General features: G+C 32.3%; 2 protein-coding genes across 2 annotated transcripts; one reads left to right on the top strand and one right to left on the bottom strand.

The window, feature by feature from the left end:
• Positions 1–334: 334 nt before the first annotated feature.
• On the bottom strand, positions 335–3,114 carry LOC105975127 (protein STRICTOSIDINE SYNTHASE-LIKE 3). The gene is made up of 4 exons (XM_013000307.2): positions 2,661–3,114; positions 1,508–1,783; positions 1,236–1,403; positions 335–872 (listed from the first exon to the last, which is right to left on the bottom strand). The coding sequence occupies exons 1-4, from the start codon at positions 2,987–2,989 to the stop codon at positions 473–475; spliced, it is 1,173 nt and encodes a 390-aa protein (XP_012855761.2). The 5' UTR covers positions 2,990–3,114; the 3' UTR covers positions 335–472.
• Positions 3,115–10,168: 7,054 nt separating this feature from the next.
• On the top strand, positions 10,169–14,942 carry YAB2 (Plant-specific transcription factor YABBY family protein). The gene is made up of 6 exons (XM_088817331.1): positions 10,169–10,555; positions 12,576–12,695; positions 12,987–13,110; positions 13,716–13,764; positions 13,901–13,976; positions 14,340–14,942. The coding sequence occupies exons 1-6, from the start codon at positions 10,487–10,489 to the stop codon at positions 14,439–14,441; spliced, it is 540 nt and encodes a 179-aa protein (XP_088673457.1). The 5' UTR covers positions 10,169–10,486; the 3' UTR covers positions 14,442–14,942.
• The last annotated feature ends 797 nt before the right edge of the window (positions 14,943–15,739 follow it).

Raw genomic sequence — 15,739 nt, 5'->3', positions numbered from 1 at the left:
TAAACAATTGGTGTTGGATGAGTCGCACTTCTTTTTCAAGATGTCGGCCGTTGTGGAGTCATATATAAGTGCACAATTCGGATTTCGTGATGTATCCACAATTCATGTTAAGCGAATCAAATTTGAGTAGTCGTGTGTATGTGCACGATTCAGATGTTGTCATGTATCGATGATTCATGTTAAGTGAATTATATCGAATTATGATAAACAAAAAATGATATATTTGGTTTTTAGTTTTACGAAAAGCGACACATTTAGTTCGTAGTTCGATTTTAGGCAACAACCGGATCGAAACGAACCGTTCACACTCCTAATGTTAGCAATAACTAGAATATTATGAGCATTTAATTTTATTAAAACACACACACACACACACACACACACACACACACACACACACACACACACACACACACACACACACGAAAATAAATAATTATCATCCTAATTAATTCCAAACTCACCAACAATATTACAACTGATAAACAGCAAGAAAAGGCATCAAAACACTCCCAATCCAAAGCCTACCATCTTTCTCCTCCACCTCACTCACTGCCTTCACCACTTTCCCACTACTATCCTCCAATATCTTCAGAAGCTCCCCTTCCGCGTTGTATTTCACCACCACTGCGTGTAGTCGCCCTCCGATTTGCATCATATAATGCAGCCTCGCAGAAATCGGAAGCTTTAGCCACACTTGTCTGATTTTAGGGTACAGCCCCAAGAAATGTGAGTACATATACCTTCTGCAGTGAATCGCCACCCAGAAATCCCCATCTTTGTTCGTTCGGACATTGTCCGGGTGTCCAGATAGCACCGCCATAACTTCTGTGGACCCCGCCTTTTCGCCCTTCAACCAGTACTTACTCAACCTTTAAAAAAATCGGACAAAAATTATGACGTATATGATGATCTCAAGTTATGACATATGTGTTCTTTAGCTTAGCTTCATATCCCGATTCTAAGACCATGTATTATACTCTAAGGTCTCGTTTGGTTACTAAGATAAGGTTCCGAAAAGTTATCGGACTGATCAACCATCCAATAAGGTCCAACTACTTATGGCTAATCTTACCAACCAAACGAGGCCTTAAGTTTAGATTCATATCTATGTATAACTGCAAAACACACACACACAGTGTGTGTGTGTGTGTGTGTGTGTGTGTGTGTGTGTGTGTGTGTGTGAGAGAGAGAGAGAGAGAGAGAGAGAGAGAGAGAGAGTTATATATATCTACCTGCCCAACGAACCCTCACAGAACACAAAGAACGAACCATCCTTACTTAACGAAACACCGTTAGGAAACTGGAGATTTCGAATTAGAACGGTCGTTTCTTTCTTGCTCGGATCGTACTTCAGCAACCTTCCACTATCGTCTCCCGAGAAAACCAACTGCAGAAAGTTTCTGAAAACAAGCAGCATATCAAACTTCAAAACGCTCGTATAATTTTTTAATTTTTTTAATTAAAATGCATAAGTTTCAAGATTATAAAAAAATAAATTATCTACCTTCGTTGGTACTTTATACTGCTGTCGGTGAAATAAACATTCCCATCGACATCAATGTCTAAATCATTCGTAAATCCTAATGGAACTCCGTCGGCCTCGGTCGACAGTGATGTCGCCAAACCGCCTTCGGGCCCCACTTTCATCAGCCCCAAATAAGCATCTGCTATGTACAAATCGCCGTTTGTTTTGTCAAATCTTAGGCCTAACGGTCTGCCACATATGTGCTCGTTTTTCAAATAGCTCATCGGTGATGGTTTTGGATCACAAAGGCCTGACCTGAAATAATGTTACGGACGAGGAAAATATGCTTAAATCGAATTTGAGTAATATATATAGGGTTCGCTCGCTATAATTACAAAGAAGTGATTCTACAATTTCGAAACAAAAATAGAGAGAGAAGAAGATGCTTATATATATATATACACAGTGATACGGATACCAATCTACGAGGAAACTAGCGAAGATAATAAAATTATAGAATCTTGACATTCTATTTCAATCAATCAACTTGGTTCGACAAGAAAGGCTCAAACGTGCGAAGCAAACTTTCGTCACATATTAAATATCAACAAAACGCAGAAGCCCAACGCAATCAAGAAATCGAGGACGCGTAATAATTTACTCGTACAGATACAAGAGCAATCATTAGCAAATTCATTCGAAATATTACTTCGGAATCATATCATTCGTTGATGGATTTTACATCTCCACTTGCTTGAAATCATTTTTTCCAATTCACAAATCTCCAAGAAACGTAAACGATTGCGAGTAGAAGTCTTGGCAAACAGAGCAATTGGAAAGAGAATCTCGTTTTCATTTGGTATCCGGTTTCGGGTTTTCGAATTTCAGTTGTTTCTTGGTCAGATTTAAATACTTGAATCATTTCAACAAAACAAGACGACGTAGAAACAATTATAACCACTCAAAATCGACTACGTTAACAGAATTAGGCAGTAATTATAAACAGATGACAAATGGCACTAAGATTCAGAATCCCAAACACCACTAACAGAACATTATATACACATATTAGAAAAATTCATTTAATGTAGTTCAAACTTCAAACCTTAAACCATCAAATACGAGGAAATAAAATATACACAAAATCAAAACCAAAAAAAAAAAAAAAAAAAATCCCCTTTTTCCGACTCACCGATTAGCTGAAGTGTAAGCAAAATCCGTCCATTTCTGACCATCCCAGAAGAGAATCCGCCCATCAGCAACCCCAGTATACGGGCCGCGGCCATTCGGGTCGAACGCCATGCTTTCGGGCCCTTGTATTTGGTTCAGGAATTTGATTTCAGATTTCTGGAGCATGTTTTCTGGGTCTTTATCAACCGGAATTGAAGACCACGCAGGCATTTCAATCTTAACCGACTCGAATTCCGGGAATTCGGAAATGGCGGAGTGGTCGAACGGGTCGACGGCGCAGTACACTGCCAGGAGGAGGCAGACGGCGGCGAATATTCCGGCGGGTTTCATAGTGTTTGGTTTGAGGTTTGGTTTGATGGATTATTTAGTAGGATTTAAATGCATGGAAATGGGGTTTATGTTACCTAACTCTCACACACACATTAGTGCGGTGCATATTGCAACACAACTACCTTCTGCCTACTGCTCTGTAGTACCATATATATTATCAATTCATAATTGGGAAAAATAAATACAGTTTTCACCCCTTAAATTGTGAATTGATTCCACATTTGGTCCCCATGTTAAAAAAAAAACACATTTGGTCCCTCATGTTTCAAAAATTCAACACTCTTAGTCATTTCCGTCGATTTTCTGTTAAAACTGGCAGAATTAAACATGTGTCCATCACTACCGTAACTGACGGACTAAAGGTAAAGTGACGAAAATGACCAAAAGTATCAAATATTGAAACATGAGGGACCAAATGTGAACTCATTGTAAACTTGAGGGATGAAAACAGTGCATTTCTCATTCATAAATTACTTTTTTTATTATTATATATTCCAATTACAATCTAAGATAATTGAAAAATGGAAATATTTTTTTCTTCCAATATCTGAAATTTTTAAATCCCATATACTTTTGTTCGTTGAAAAATAAATTTTCTAATTATGTTAGTTAGAGTAAACTGCAAAAACTACCCCTGTGTAATCCCAAAATAGCAAAAACCCCCCTGTGATAAATAAACTAGCAAAAACCCCCCCTGTGAAATTATTTTAATAGCAAAAACCCCCCTATGGAACTATTTGAGGGTTGACTTGATATAAAAAGACACAAATACCCCTGGAGTCTTGCAATTAATAAATTCTTATATTTTATAAATATTTTAATTATTTTATTTAAAAAATAATCAATTTAGTTGTTTACTATTTTTTTTAATTTCTAAACAAATAAATTAAAAAGAATAAATATACATATAATATGTATATATATAAATACATTTTGAGGGACAATTTTGTCATTTCAAGTCTAAAAAATCAGCTAGGGGGGATTCTGCCTTTGACTAAATTTCACAGGGGGGTTTTTGCTAGTTTATTTATCACAGGGGGGTTTTTGCTATTTCGAGATAACACAGGGGTAGTTTTTGCAGTTTACTCTGTTAGTTATTTATTATTATTGTCGTTTTTTTCTTCCATAATTGACCTCAAGACTCGGAATGACGTTAGTTGTGAGCGAGGTTTTGTAGATGTTACACTCGGTGAAATTCACCAAATGATTCTCAACCATCATCTACACATAATAACACACACACACGTATGTGTGTGTACTTGGTGGATGGTTATTTGTATATATTTATGATCAAACTCTCCCAATATTTTTCACCTGGTGTAGCATCTCATAGATCGTCCGAATGTGCATCAATTGATTATCATCTCCAAAGTGATTGATAATAGGATCCAGAAATATATTGAAAATGAAACCATATTTTATATTTTTGTTGGGAAACTAATGAAAAAAAGCATTATTAAATATTATTTTTGTTAAAAAATAAAATAAATAATTTATATACATTAATATTGGAGATTAAAACAAGAAAGATCCGAAGTATATATTACAACTTGGGCGATGTTCTCTAAGCAAAGTTAGAAACAAAGCATCATGAGTTACTACTACGTTAGCAAAATTCTATTAATTTAGTGAAATATTAAATTATCGAACTAATAATTTAATATGTTTACTGAGAGTCAGTACCCGAAGAAATTATTACTTAAACAAGATTATTAATTTATCGAACTTCAACTCTATTATACATTGGTAAAATACATCAAATATATCATTCGTATAATTAATTTACACATAAGCAGTGTTCTAAATATTGGTTGTGGCGGCCGATACATCGACCGCCATATCAGTGGCGGGCATAAACCTTTATGATATTTGTGTGGCGGTTTTGAAAATCGGTTTTTTGACGGTGAGGCGGTTCGAGGCGGTCTGTCGCGGGTCAAATCGATATATCAGGTCAAATCGAGGGTATATCGGAAAAATATTTTTTCTATTTTTTATTTTTTATTTTTTTATTACAAGGAAAATAGGGTGTTTATTTTTTATTTTTTATTTTTTTCAATTCCAACCCATTATCTCTTTCAATCAAACCCAAATTCACCGACCCCGTAAGAAGAACCTGGCCTAAAAATAAAAACATTTAGAACGATGAGGAGAGAATCAAATTCTAAATATTAAATTTTTGTTATGTGATTAGATTATATAAACGATGAGGAGAGAATCAAGTTCAATTTTTTTATACGTTTTAAGTATTAAAAAATAATATTTAGAAATATACTACACTAAATCTAAAAACCGATTTATTTCCGATATATCTCCGATTAATCACCGCCGCACCGATTTATCGTGCGGCGGTCCCTAACCGCCTCGGACCCGATAACCGATATTTAGAACCTTGCACATAAGAGACGGTGATGTGTCTGAACGGGCTTTCAGTAAAAAAAGAGGCCCGAATCGGCCCATCGAATGAGAAAGCCCAATGCGAAGGCCGAAATTTGTCATTCCTAATATAACATCAACTATAGAGTATAGACTATATTTACTTTGGCTTCGCACAAAAGCTCAAAAAGAACGATTATGCAAAACTTTCGAGTGTCAAAAAACAAACACTCGGCATATCTTGTTCTACAAGGTAACCTTTTCTCCGTGTGCTTCTCTGCAATATCAAAATCACTCTGCATCGGCAAAACAATGAACAATAAGTTTCGACAAATACATTACAACATCGATATTCATTCGAGTGCGTAAAAGTGGCAGATCATAATATGGATAGCTATTTAACAAAAAAATAAAATAAAAAACGGAATGTTGATTATCGGAGAATCCAATTAACCAACTCAAACGAATAAATTGAATACAGTATCTCATGCATAAGTGGCAGACCGAACAAAAGATCCATGTTTTGAGGACTCGATCATAGCTTCCCCGTGAAACTTAATTTATATTATCAGCTACGATTCTACTCTAATTCATCACACATATCACGGACAAAACAAGAATGAATGGAGTTAAAGGCTACTTCACGCAATGCAAACAAACATGGAACTCGATTTCCACTCAAATTCCTTTTTTTTCTCCGAATGTCGGAAAATAAAACTCGATATCCTAAAACAAGCATTGTTTCAGAATAAACCACTAATTCTCAAGGTGCAAGACTTCTACACTAAACATCGACTATACAAACGAAAATCGATCATAAGAATTAAAATCTCTAATTCAATGCCATGATAAAGAAGACCACAAAAATGTTGGAAAAACAAAAATAAATAAATAAACCAAAAAATGAATTAAAAAAATCATGATTAAAAAAATAACACAAATTATTGAAAACCCCCTTCAGCGAAACATTCATCATCAGGGGCGGAGGAAAGCGTTCGGAAATCTGAAGGCCCACCGGAGAAATTGAACGGAGAAAGAGCGAGCAGCGAAGCAACGGAAATTCAGATTGAAAACTATATAATTAAACCATCATATTGGTATTTTTTTTTTCTCAGATTTTTCGCATTTCCACATGTTTCCGACAAAACGACGCCGCTTCAAGCCCTTTCTTTCTTTTCCGATCTCTCTCACCGGCCGGAAACCTCCATTTTCGAAACGCCGACCTTCAAAAAATTTGGGGAAAGAGAAGGCGCTTTAATAGTTAGGGGTTTCTGTGAATTAAGGGTTTGTATTTTGGTCCCTGTGGAAAAGTGTCCGTTGAAGGTTTGGATAATTGCGTTGGACACCCCAAATGTTATAAGGAATTGTAGTTTCGCCCCTTTAAATTTTAAAAAGTCCTCATAGCAACAAATAAACCTTTTACATCATCAAATGTCATTGGATCATAATTAATAGTACTTTTCGAATAAAAACAATCTTATTTTATTTGTTGTTGCAAAATTAATTTCAATGACATTTAAAAAAATAGGGATGGCAATCGTGCGCGTATGGGGCTGGGTTTCGCAATCCCCGTTACCGCCCCGCTCTAGAAATCCGCTGGGTTTCGCAATCCCCGTTACCGCCCCGCTCTAGAAATCCTCGAATTCCTCCTGTAACCGTAAGTATCCGTCACGCAAAATTTCATTTTTTTAAAATAAAAATATACAATCTATTTATAATTTAAGGACTTATTTCAACAAACAAACCAAAAAAGTGCAATTTTATTTCAAATTTCATACAAAATTCCATAAATTAAAATATGCATCACATTTTAACATAATACTAGCATTTTTTCCCCGTGCGATGCACGGGATATTATTTCAAGAGTAAAAAAAATTCAATTTAATACATAATAAGAAAATATAGTATACGAACATAGTAAAATTTAATAATGTAGTATTATTCATATTTTATATAACATTAGTTTGTTTAAACTTTACATATTAAGATTTATAATCCAAATATATAGATTTAGATTTAACAAATTGAATTTCTATTTTTATCTCTTAAGATTTGAGATATATTAATGAAAAATAAGAGATTGATAATTGTTGAAAATTAGTAGAGGAAAATATTAAAAATAAATAATTAAAGAAATACCATTAGAGTTTTGTAGGGTTACCCAGCGTTTCTTTCTTATATATATAAGATATATATATATATATATATATATATATATATACACACGGGGAATCTCGGGTCAGGGCGGGGATCCATAGAGGCCGGGCAAATTGCCATCCCTACCAAAAAAGAAAAATTGAAAATTGATTTTGTTGTTGGTGTTTGTGTCAAACTCACACTCATCTTGCTGCAATTTCATAACAGAATCAAACTTGGTTTATTAATTTCTTTTCCGAATTTTGAGTAACATTAATTGTGATATAAAAAAGGAAAATAAATATGATTTTCAATGGATAACTAAAAAGGTGGTTGTTAATGAGACTGATTACGGCCCATTAATTCGTAGTATAATTTGCAAAATGGTCCATTTGAAATAATTTAAGAGATCGTCAACTATATCTATTGGGTCAAGGCCCATTAGAGCATACCGACATGGATTAATTAAATTATAAAATAAAAACCTTTTTTTTATATATTGACAATTTCTCAATTTAATTAGCGCCGAGGTCTTAATTTTTAATTAAATATTGAATTTTAATTTTAATTTTAATTAAACATTGTTGTTTAATTTGATGATGAAGAATCTTAAATATCACTCAATAGTGGTGCATTAATTTCGTTAGTTGCATTACGTATCATATGGTTTCTGAAATTATTGACGTGTTGTCACTTTCTTTGATTTAATTTTCGAGTAAATTGTAAACACCCACAACTTCAAAAAATAAACACTTAAAACGAAATTAACTCACAATTCATAACTTCTGCTCGTAAATAAGCTTTTGCAAACACCAACTTATAAGTAAAAAAAGTGAATTTAAGTCACCGAAATAGTGCACAGTGCCTACGGCCGGAATCAGTTCAGTTGCTTCTCTATATCTATGTAAAATGCAGTTTTAGGTCTTGCAGATATTAAATCAACTTTCCCTTTTTAAAATAAATAAATGTATATAAATAATATTTAATATAATTAATTTATATCTATTGTAGTGTATACGGCCCGGATCAGTTTTCAGCTGCTTCTCTATATCTATGTAAATATAATTATAGGTCTTGTAAATAATTAAATACAGTTATAATATATAGATATTTATTTAATAGAATATAAATTAGATTTAAAAGAAATTAATATAAATATAGTGCAACATATCACGTGCGAGTGTGTATGCTGTCAAATCTGTACAATTCCTCGCTGTTGGGTCTCATCTGTCACGTCTCAAAAATATTTGACGTATTATAGGACATTTTAATATTAATTAATTATGCTGATTTATAAAGTTTATGTAAATTAATAATTAAATAGAAAATCCCACACAAACAAGAATCAAAATATACCTTTCGCCGTATTTATTATGTTATAGAGATCCTTCAATTATAGGATTAATTACGTGAAGGTTTATGACACAAAGACTTAATTCAATAAGGACATCTATTTTTATATTTCCTAAATATATTTATAGAAAATGCAACTCTAATATATATAATAAAAATTACCTTCAACTCGTTAAACACACTCAATTTATGATTTTTAATCACAATTTAACTTTAATTTTGATTGACACAACAATCATTGATGGAGTGTTTTTTTCTTTCTCTGATGTGTTGACCGATCAACACAATAATATTACTGTACTAAACGTAAATATTTTGAAAATTTTAATTAAAAGGTCAATGCATATTAACAACAACAAAACGATGGTCAAAATCACGGTCAAAATTGTGTCACTGGTCAACAATGACTAATTAGGGTTATTTTAAGGTTTGATGGATGAAACTGAAGTAAATTAGCATTAATTTGGTTTTTTTTCCTTTATTACAAATTGTTGTGGCATCGTAACTTCAATTATGTTAGCTTCAATTGTTGTCGCAACGTAACTATGATGCCATATCGAATATGGGATTTAACTAACAATCTTGGTTTTTTTTTTCGGGTTTCGGTTTCAGTTTTGAAATACGTGGAGTCATACATATTTTACAGATCAAATTTTTACTAGGCAGATTTTTAAAATCATTCTAAATGCCAAATATATAGATAGTGATCACGCTCTAGCTTCTTCTCTCTCTAGAATTAGGGCTTATTACAAGTAAAACCTTTTACAACCACTTTAAATGAACAAATGATTAATGAATTATGTGGTAATCAAGATTTTATTGTGTACCTAATTTCTCTCTCTAGAATTAGGGCTTACAAGTGAGTGAGTGGTAGTATACTATTTTGTTGTTAGCTAGGGAGTTAGGTCACGCACTCTAATCCCAAAAAAATTCCAAACTAAATAATAATAATAATAATATATAATATAATATCTCGCCCCCCTCGTCCGCTGCGCACAAATTGCAGTAATATGTATAGTTGCGCATAAAAACAGATCAATCCCACCCACTCATTCTCTCAATCATAATCTCTCTCTCTCTCTCTCTCTCTCTCACACACACACACACACACACACACACACACACACACACACACACACACACACACACACACACACACACACTTCCATTATTTAGAATTAAAAAAGAAAAAAAAAAGAAGAAAAACCTCTTTTCTTTTTGCAGTTTTCACAAACCCCATTACGAATACCACTAAAATTCGTACTCCACTTCTCTCTCTCTCTCTCAAAATACCGACCAGAGCAGTCCCATCTCTATACATCTAATAACCTCACCCGGAAATATACCTTAATCTCTTTGCACTATATATATCTCTCTTTCTTTATGCCCCCTCTCTCTCTCTCTCTCTCTTGTTTGTAGCTTGTCTTGAAGTTGAAGCTGAATTCGCTTAATATTCGGTTCTTGATCTGCTTTATGCTTGTTTCCTTGACCTATATCCAGCTTAATTACTTAAAAGCTAGCCCTTTTTTCTCATCTTTTTCCTCAAGAGAACATTTAATTTATACATATAGAAACAACCTACAGTAGTCGATCGATCTCCGGCCACCGATCAACCCGTTTTTCGATCCGGCTAAAATGTCGTCGGAATTGACCGCCGAACGTGTCTGTTATGTTCACTGCAACTTCTGCAACACCATTCTAGCGGTATATGTAATATATGTATATGTATATATTCTCATTTGCATGTATAATTGAACTTATCAAGTCTAATTGAACTACTGTCATCTAGTACCATTTTTTCTGTAAATTCTTGGACATAATTTTAAGGATTTTTGGGTGTATAATTAGCAATGAATATTATATTTGTTTTGACCTATATATTTATATATTTTAGTTCCATTTGGACAAAAGATTAAACCTTTAAAATTATCTCAAGTTGATATTTTATGTTGAAATTTACGAACCCTTGTCCTTTTATTTTGCCCTAATTGTTTTCAAATGATTAGGTTAAAGCTTCAAAATTTACACAAGAAATTTTGTGTGATTTCAAGAATTCGAAATCTCAGAAACCCCATTTAATTTTGGGAAGGAAAAATACTTTTTTTAATTTTTTTAATTTTTTTAATTTTTTAATTTTTTTAAAAAATTTCAAAGATTGGGAACCCTAGTGTTCGATCTACCCAATTAAATACATAGCTGTTCCTTTTTAGGGTTCTTCAGTGATCAGTTCATACTAATGGATTTCTGATGCTTATCTTTGTCTCTACTGTAATGTAATTAATTAATTAATTACATTAAAACCCTCAATTTATTGCTCATTTTTTTTTCCGCCCCTGGATGAAAGCTTTCTTCTTGTTCGTACTGACGCCCACTAAACACTGTGTACTATTTACCTATCTCTTTCCACTGTGTGTGTGTGTATGTGTGTAGAAAATGGGTGCTTCTGTTGACACCATTACTTTTAATTTATACTATTTTGGGTTTTTTATTATGTGGGATCTCAATAAAATCATCACAAAAAAAGTGCTTCGTTCCCCCCCTTTTTTTTGTTATTTTTTCAAGAATTTTAAATTTCAAGATTGGTTTTTTATTTAGTATATAATGTGAAATTTTAATATGAAACTAATTCTTTGTGATTGATGATCTGATTGGGATTAACAATGATGATCCAATTGATGAATATTCAGAGTCTGTAAAAAAAAAAGTACTTTGATTATTTTTTCAAGAATTTAATTATTCAAGATTGGTTTTTTATTTAGTATATAATATGAAATTTTAATGTAAAAAACTTAATTCGTTATGATGATCTGATTGGGATTAACAATTGATGATCCAATTGATGAATATATAGAGTCTGTAAAATTAAAAAAAAAGAGTAGTTTAATTTGATCATCTCTAATTGATGAAAATTTTGTTTCTTCTTCATAATGCTCTTTTGATGAATTCCGTTCCAGTCACGTCGTTTTCTCCCTCCTCTCTCTCTCTCTACAAATACATATATGTGTGTATATATACACATATCTCTATCTCTCTCTCTCTCTCTAAAACACACACACATTCAGAGAGAGATAGATCAGTGAGGGTGTCAGATCACCCAGCTGCAGAAATGACAGACGCACTGAAAAAAAAGACGAGAGAGAGAGAGAGAGAGAGAGAGAGAGAGAGAGAGAGAGAGAGAGAGAGAGAGAGAGAGAGAGAGAGAGAGAGAGAGAGATAATTAAGGAGACTTGTTTTAACACAGTTAATAGGAGTAGTATGGTTATTGCCCATCTGATATATCGAGGGCTGCTAATTTTGTTTTATATATATATATTTATATCCAAGAAATTCCTTTGTTTTTTATATATTAATCCAAAATATATGCTAATTCAACAAATAAAACATTGTACTAATTGCATATAATTATTACATACATCTTGTTTTATTTTGACACTTTTTAAGGCTGTCTTAGATCCTTTATCCCTTTACACTTTTCTTCCTTGTGGTAATTAATCTGAATGAAGTTTCTCCCTGAAATTTTCTTCTTCTTCTTTGTCGTCGTCGTCGTTTTTAATCGATAAATTAACAACGGCAAGGGTTTTCTTTTCCTTTTTTTTTTGTTTTTTGTCTAGGGTTTTGCTCATATATAAAGATTGAATTAATCTTGCTGTGTGTTTCAGTTGACGGATCAAATTTAATGGATTTTTTTATCTATTATATTAATTACTATTAAATGGGGGTGCAGGTTAGTGTTCCATATGGAAGCATGTTCAACATTGTTACTGTTAGATGCGGACACTGTGCCAATTTGCTGTCTGTTAATATGGGAGCTTTGCTTCAATCTGTTCAACTTCAAGATTTCCAGGTACACACACACACACACACACACACACACACACACACACACACACACACACACACACACACACACACACACACACACACACACACACACACACACACATATATATATGAGATCTGGTTAATCTTGTTGTACTAATTAATTAGTAGTGATGTCTTAATTTAATTTGCTTATTGTCTCTTGATATTTATATATGTTGCTGAGCTTATGATGGAATCATGAGTTTTTTACAATCTTTTTTTTATTTTTTAATTTAATTTTTAAATTTTGATTCAATAATATATATACATACAGAAACAACAATCTCTGGTAGCAGAAGCTAACAATAATAAAGACAGTGGCTCTTCTTCAAAGTGCAACAGATTCGGACCACTACTCCATACTGATCATGAACAACCTAAGTTGCCTCCCATTCGCCGTACGTAATCTCTCTCTCTCTCTCTCTCTCTCTCTAAAACAATGCATCTCTCTCTCTCTACAAATTAATCTATAAAAAAGATCTCTTATAAATTAATAACTAGAGTAAAAGAAAGTGAAATTAAAAAAGAAAGAAAAGGAAACAATATGTTGTGACTTTTGGTTGGACTGATACAATTAACATAGTTTTGTTTATAAGTGGCCTGTGTGTAATTAGTACATTACTACAGACACTTATTAATTATTTTTGAAATGTTCAAAAGTAAAAAATAATTAATGCTGGTATTTATCTAAAAGAGCACCTGACAATATTTCTTGATTTGTTGACCTGTTACATATTGTGATTGTGACTTTACTTTTCTATACAACTCATCTCATCAAAATATTTAACTCTCAAACATTGGCCTACACTACTTCTATTATATATCACTCAATAATGCTTTATTTTTTTTATTTTTTTTATAATTAGTCAATAATGTATTTATTAATTATTAGTGAGAGAAAATTCATGTACATGAACCTCTAATTAATTAGTTAATTAAATAGTTTTGTTTAATTTATTCCGTTAACGATCAATTTTTTTTAATGTGATTTGTGATTTTACAGCTCCGGAGAAACGGCAACGTGTTCCGTCAGCGTATAATCGTTTTATAAAGTAAGATTAATATTCATGATTTATCAGATTATGTTGTATTATATATGTTTGCAGTAGAAGAAATTTTAATTTGTTGTGATATTAATTAGGAAAATAATTTAATTAATTAATTAATTAATGTGAATGATATTTACAGAGAGGAGATCCAGAGGATAAAAGCAAGCAACCCTGAGATTACTCACAGGGAAGCTTTCAGCACTGCTGCCAAAAATGTAAGTCTGCTAATGAAAATATATATCTTAATTAATATTAAATCTGCTATTTATTACTAAATTAAAAGCAATAATTATATTCAGGCAAAAAAATATATAGGCATAAATTTTGTTAAAACTATCAGATTATTTTGGTTGTACAAAATCATGTTGATAGGAAAAGGTACTGATTTTAGGTTATAAATATGAAGCGTGCATTCCTTAATTAATCGGAATTAATATTCGATCAAAGTGATCATTTAAATCATAAATTAATTAATATATTGAAAGTTAATTACTAATTAATGTTATATTTTCGATATTTTTCGAGCAGTAAGTGATGAAGAATTTGTAAATAATTTGTACTGTATGATGATGATGCAGTGGGCACATTTTCCTCATATCCATTTTGGACTAAAGCTGGATGGCAACAAGCAAGCTAAAGTTTCTGGAGAAGCTGCCACTAAGAAATCTAATAGTTTCTAGTAAGATTTATTCTTACAAATAATATTTATAATATTAATATAATAATCTTATAATAATAATAATAATTAGGGTTAAAAAAACTAAAGAGATTGCATTTTGTCGTTCGAAAAGAGTATGAAGATAGTGGCATTTGGAGCTGTCCTAATTTTAGAATTACGAAAAAATAGTTTTACAAAATTCGATACATATAGTTTTTTTCATAAATGACTAAAAATATGAGGGACCGAATGCCACATATCTTCAACTCTAGGGTTGCTAACGTGCAATTTTATTTCCCTGGAAAAAATAAATTTATAGTTTATTTTGAGTAAAAGAATTTCGGAGATTTGAGGACGATCGAAGTTTGGATTATATCTATATATTATATATATGTAATATATATGATCAACCTGATAATTGTTGTTCTTTAATTTTTATGTGTATAAGAATTCATGACCTAGCTATTGGTTAAATTCCATTGGATTGCAAATGATGATACCATAAAATGTGTTTAATTCCTCACATTTTTGTGTGCATGCTTTAAGCTTTCTTGAATTTTCACACACACACACACACACACAAATGTGCATTTTTTATTTATGAATGTGTGTATATATTTCAGTGTATAAATATATATTGCTAAAGACATTTGCCTTATACTGGAGGGATGTGACCAGTGCCTATATCTCTGTGAATGTGTGTATATATTTCAGTGTGTGTGTGTGTGTGTGTGAGAGAGAGAGAGAGAGTGTGTGTGTATGTAGGGAAACGATGGGAACAATTCAAGAAATGAGGAGTCACAGTCAGTACTAGTGATGAAGGTTACATATCAAATCAAGAAACTGAGCCCCCACAAAAATAAATTAAATAATGGCATCTCAACGTTTAACTCCATGAATAAAGTGAAGGCTAAAATGGATTCATATATATACCCATTGTATTAATTCATTTGGATATATATAGATAGATACATGTTTTTATTTCAACTTAATTTCATTAAAAAGAGAAAAAAAAAAAAGTATGAAACTTTGCATGGAAAAAAGAAAAAAAGTGTAAAAGTAGTGTTAACTTCCAAAAAATATTTGATGGACTTTTCTTTAATAGTTGGCTTTATCAAGGGATTTGCTTTTTACCGTTTGAAAATTGCTATTTACCGTTCAAAGACTCCCTCTCTCTCTCTCTCTAAAAAAATTCGCTCTCAAGACGATTTCATCACAAATCATACTTATTGGTGTGATATACGAACATAAATGAGTTCATCGGATGAAGATCTGGATAGCGGACACAACGAGGTAAAAATTCCGTCTTTTCGATCGAAA

This window comes from Erythranthe guttata, chromosome 4 (assembly GCF_056151865.1).
Source record: "Erythranthe guttata isolate IM_541 chromosome 4, IM_541, whole genome shotgun sequence".
In the NCBI taxonomy this organism is placed as follows: Eukaryota; Viridiplantae; Streptophyta; class Magnoliopsida; order Lamiales; family Phrymaceae; genus Erythranthe; species Erythranthe guttata.
This window is presented reverse-complemented; position numbering and strand designations above follow the sequence as displayed.

Excerpts from the sequence above, each read along its gene's own strand:
- LOC105975127 (XM_013000307.2), bottom strand. The coding sequence starts at position 2,989 with ATGAAACCCGCCGGAATATTCGCCGCCGTCTGCCTCCTCCTGGCAGTG. Across the intron at positions 1,784-2,660 it reads GCTTACACTTCAGCTAATCG|GTCAGGCCTTTGTGATCCAA; the intron begins GTGAGTCGGAAA and ends ACATTATTTCAG. Across the intron at positions 1,404-1,507 it reads AGTATAAAGTACCAACGAAG|AAACTTTCTGCAGTTGGTTT; the intron begins GTAGATAATTTA and ends GCTTGTTTTCAG.
- YAB2 (XM_088817331.1), top strand. The coding sequence starts at position 10,487 with ATGTCGTCGGAATTGACCGCCGAACGTGTCTGTTATGTTCACTGCAAC. Across the intron at positions 10,556-12,575 it reads TCTGCAACACCATTCTAGCG|GTTAGTGTTCCATATGGAAG; the intron begins GTATATGTAATA and ends ATGGGGGTGCAG. Across the intron at positions 12,696-12,986 it reads TTCAACTTCAAGATTTCCAG|AAACAACAATCTCTGGTAGC; the intron begins GTACACACACAC and ends ATATACATACAG.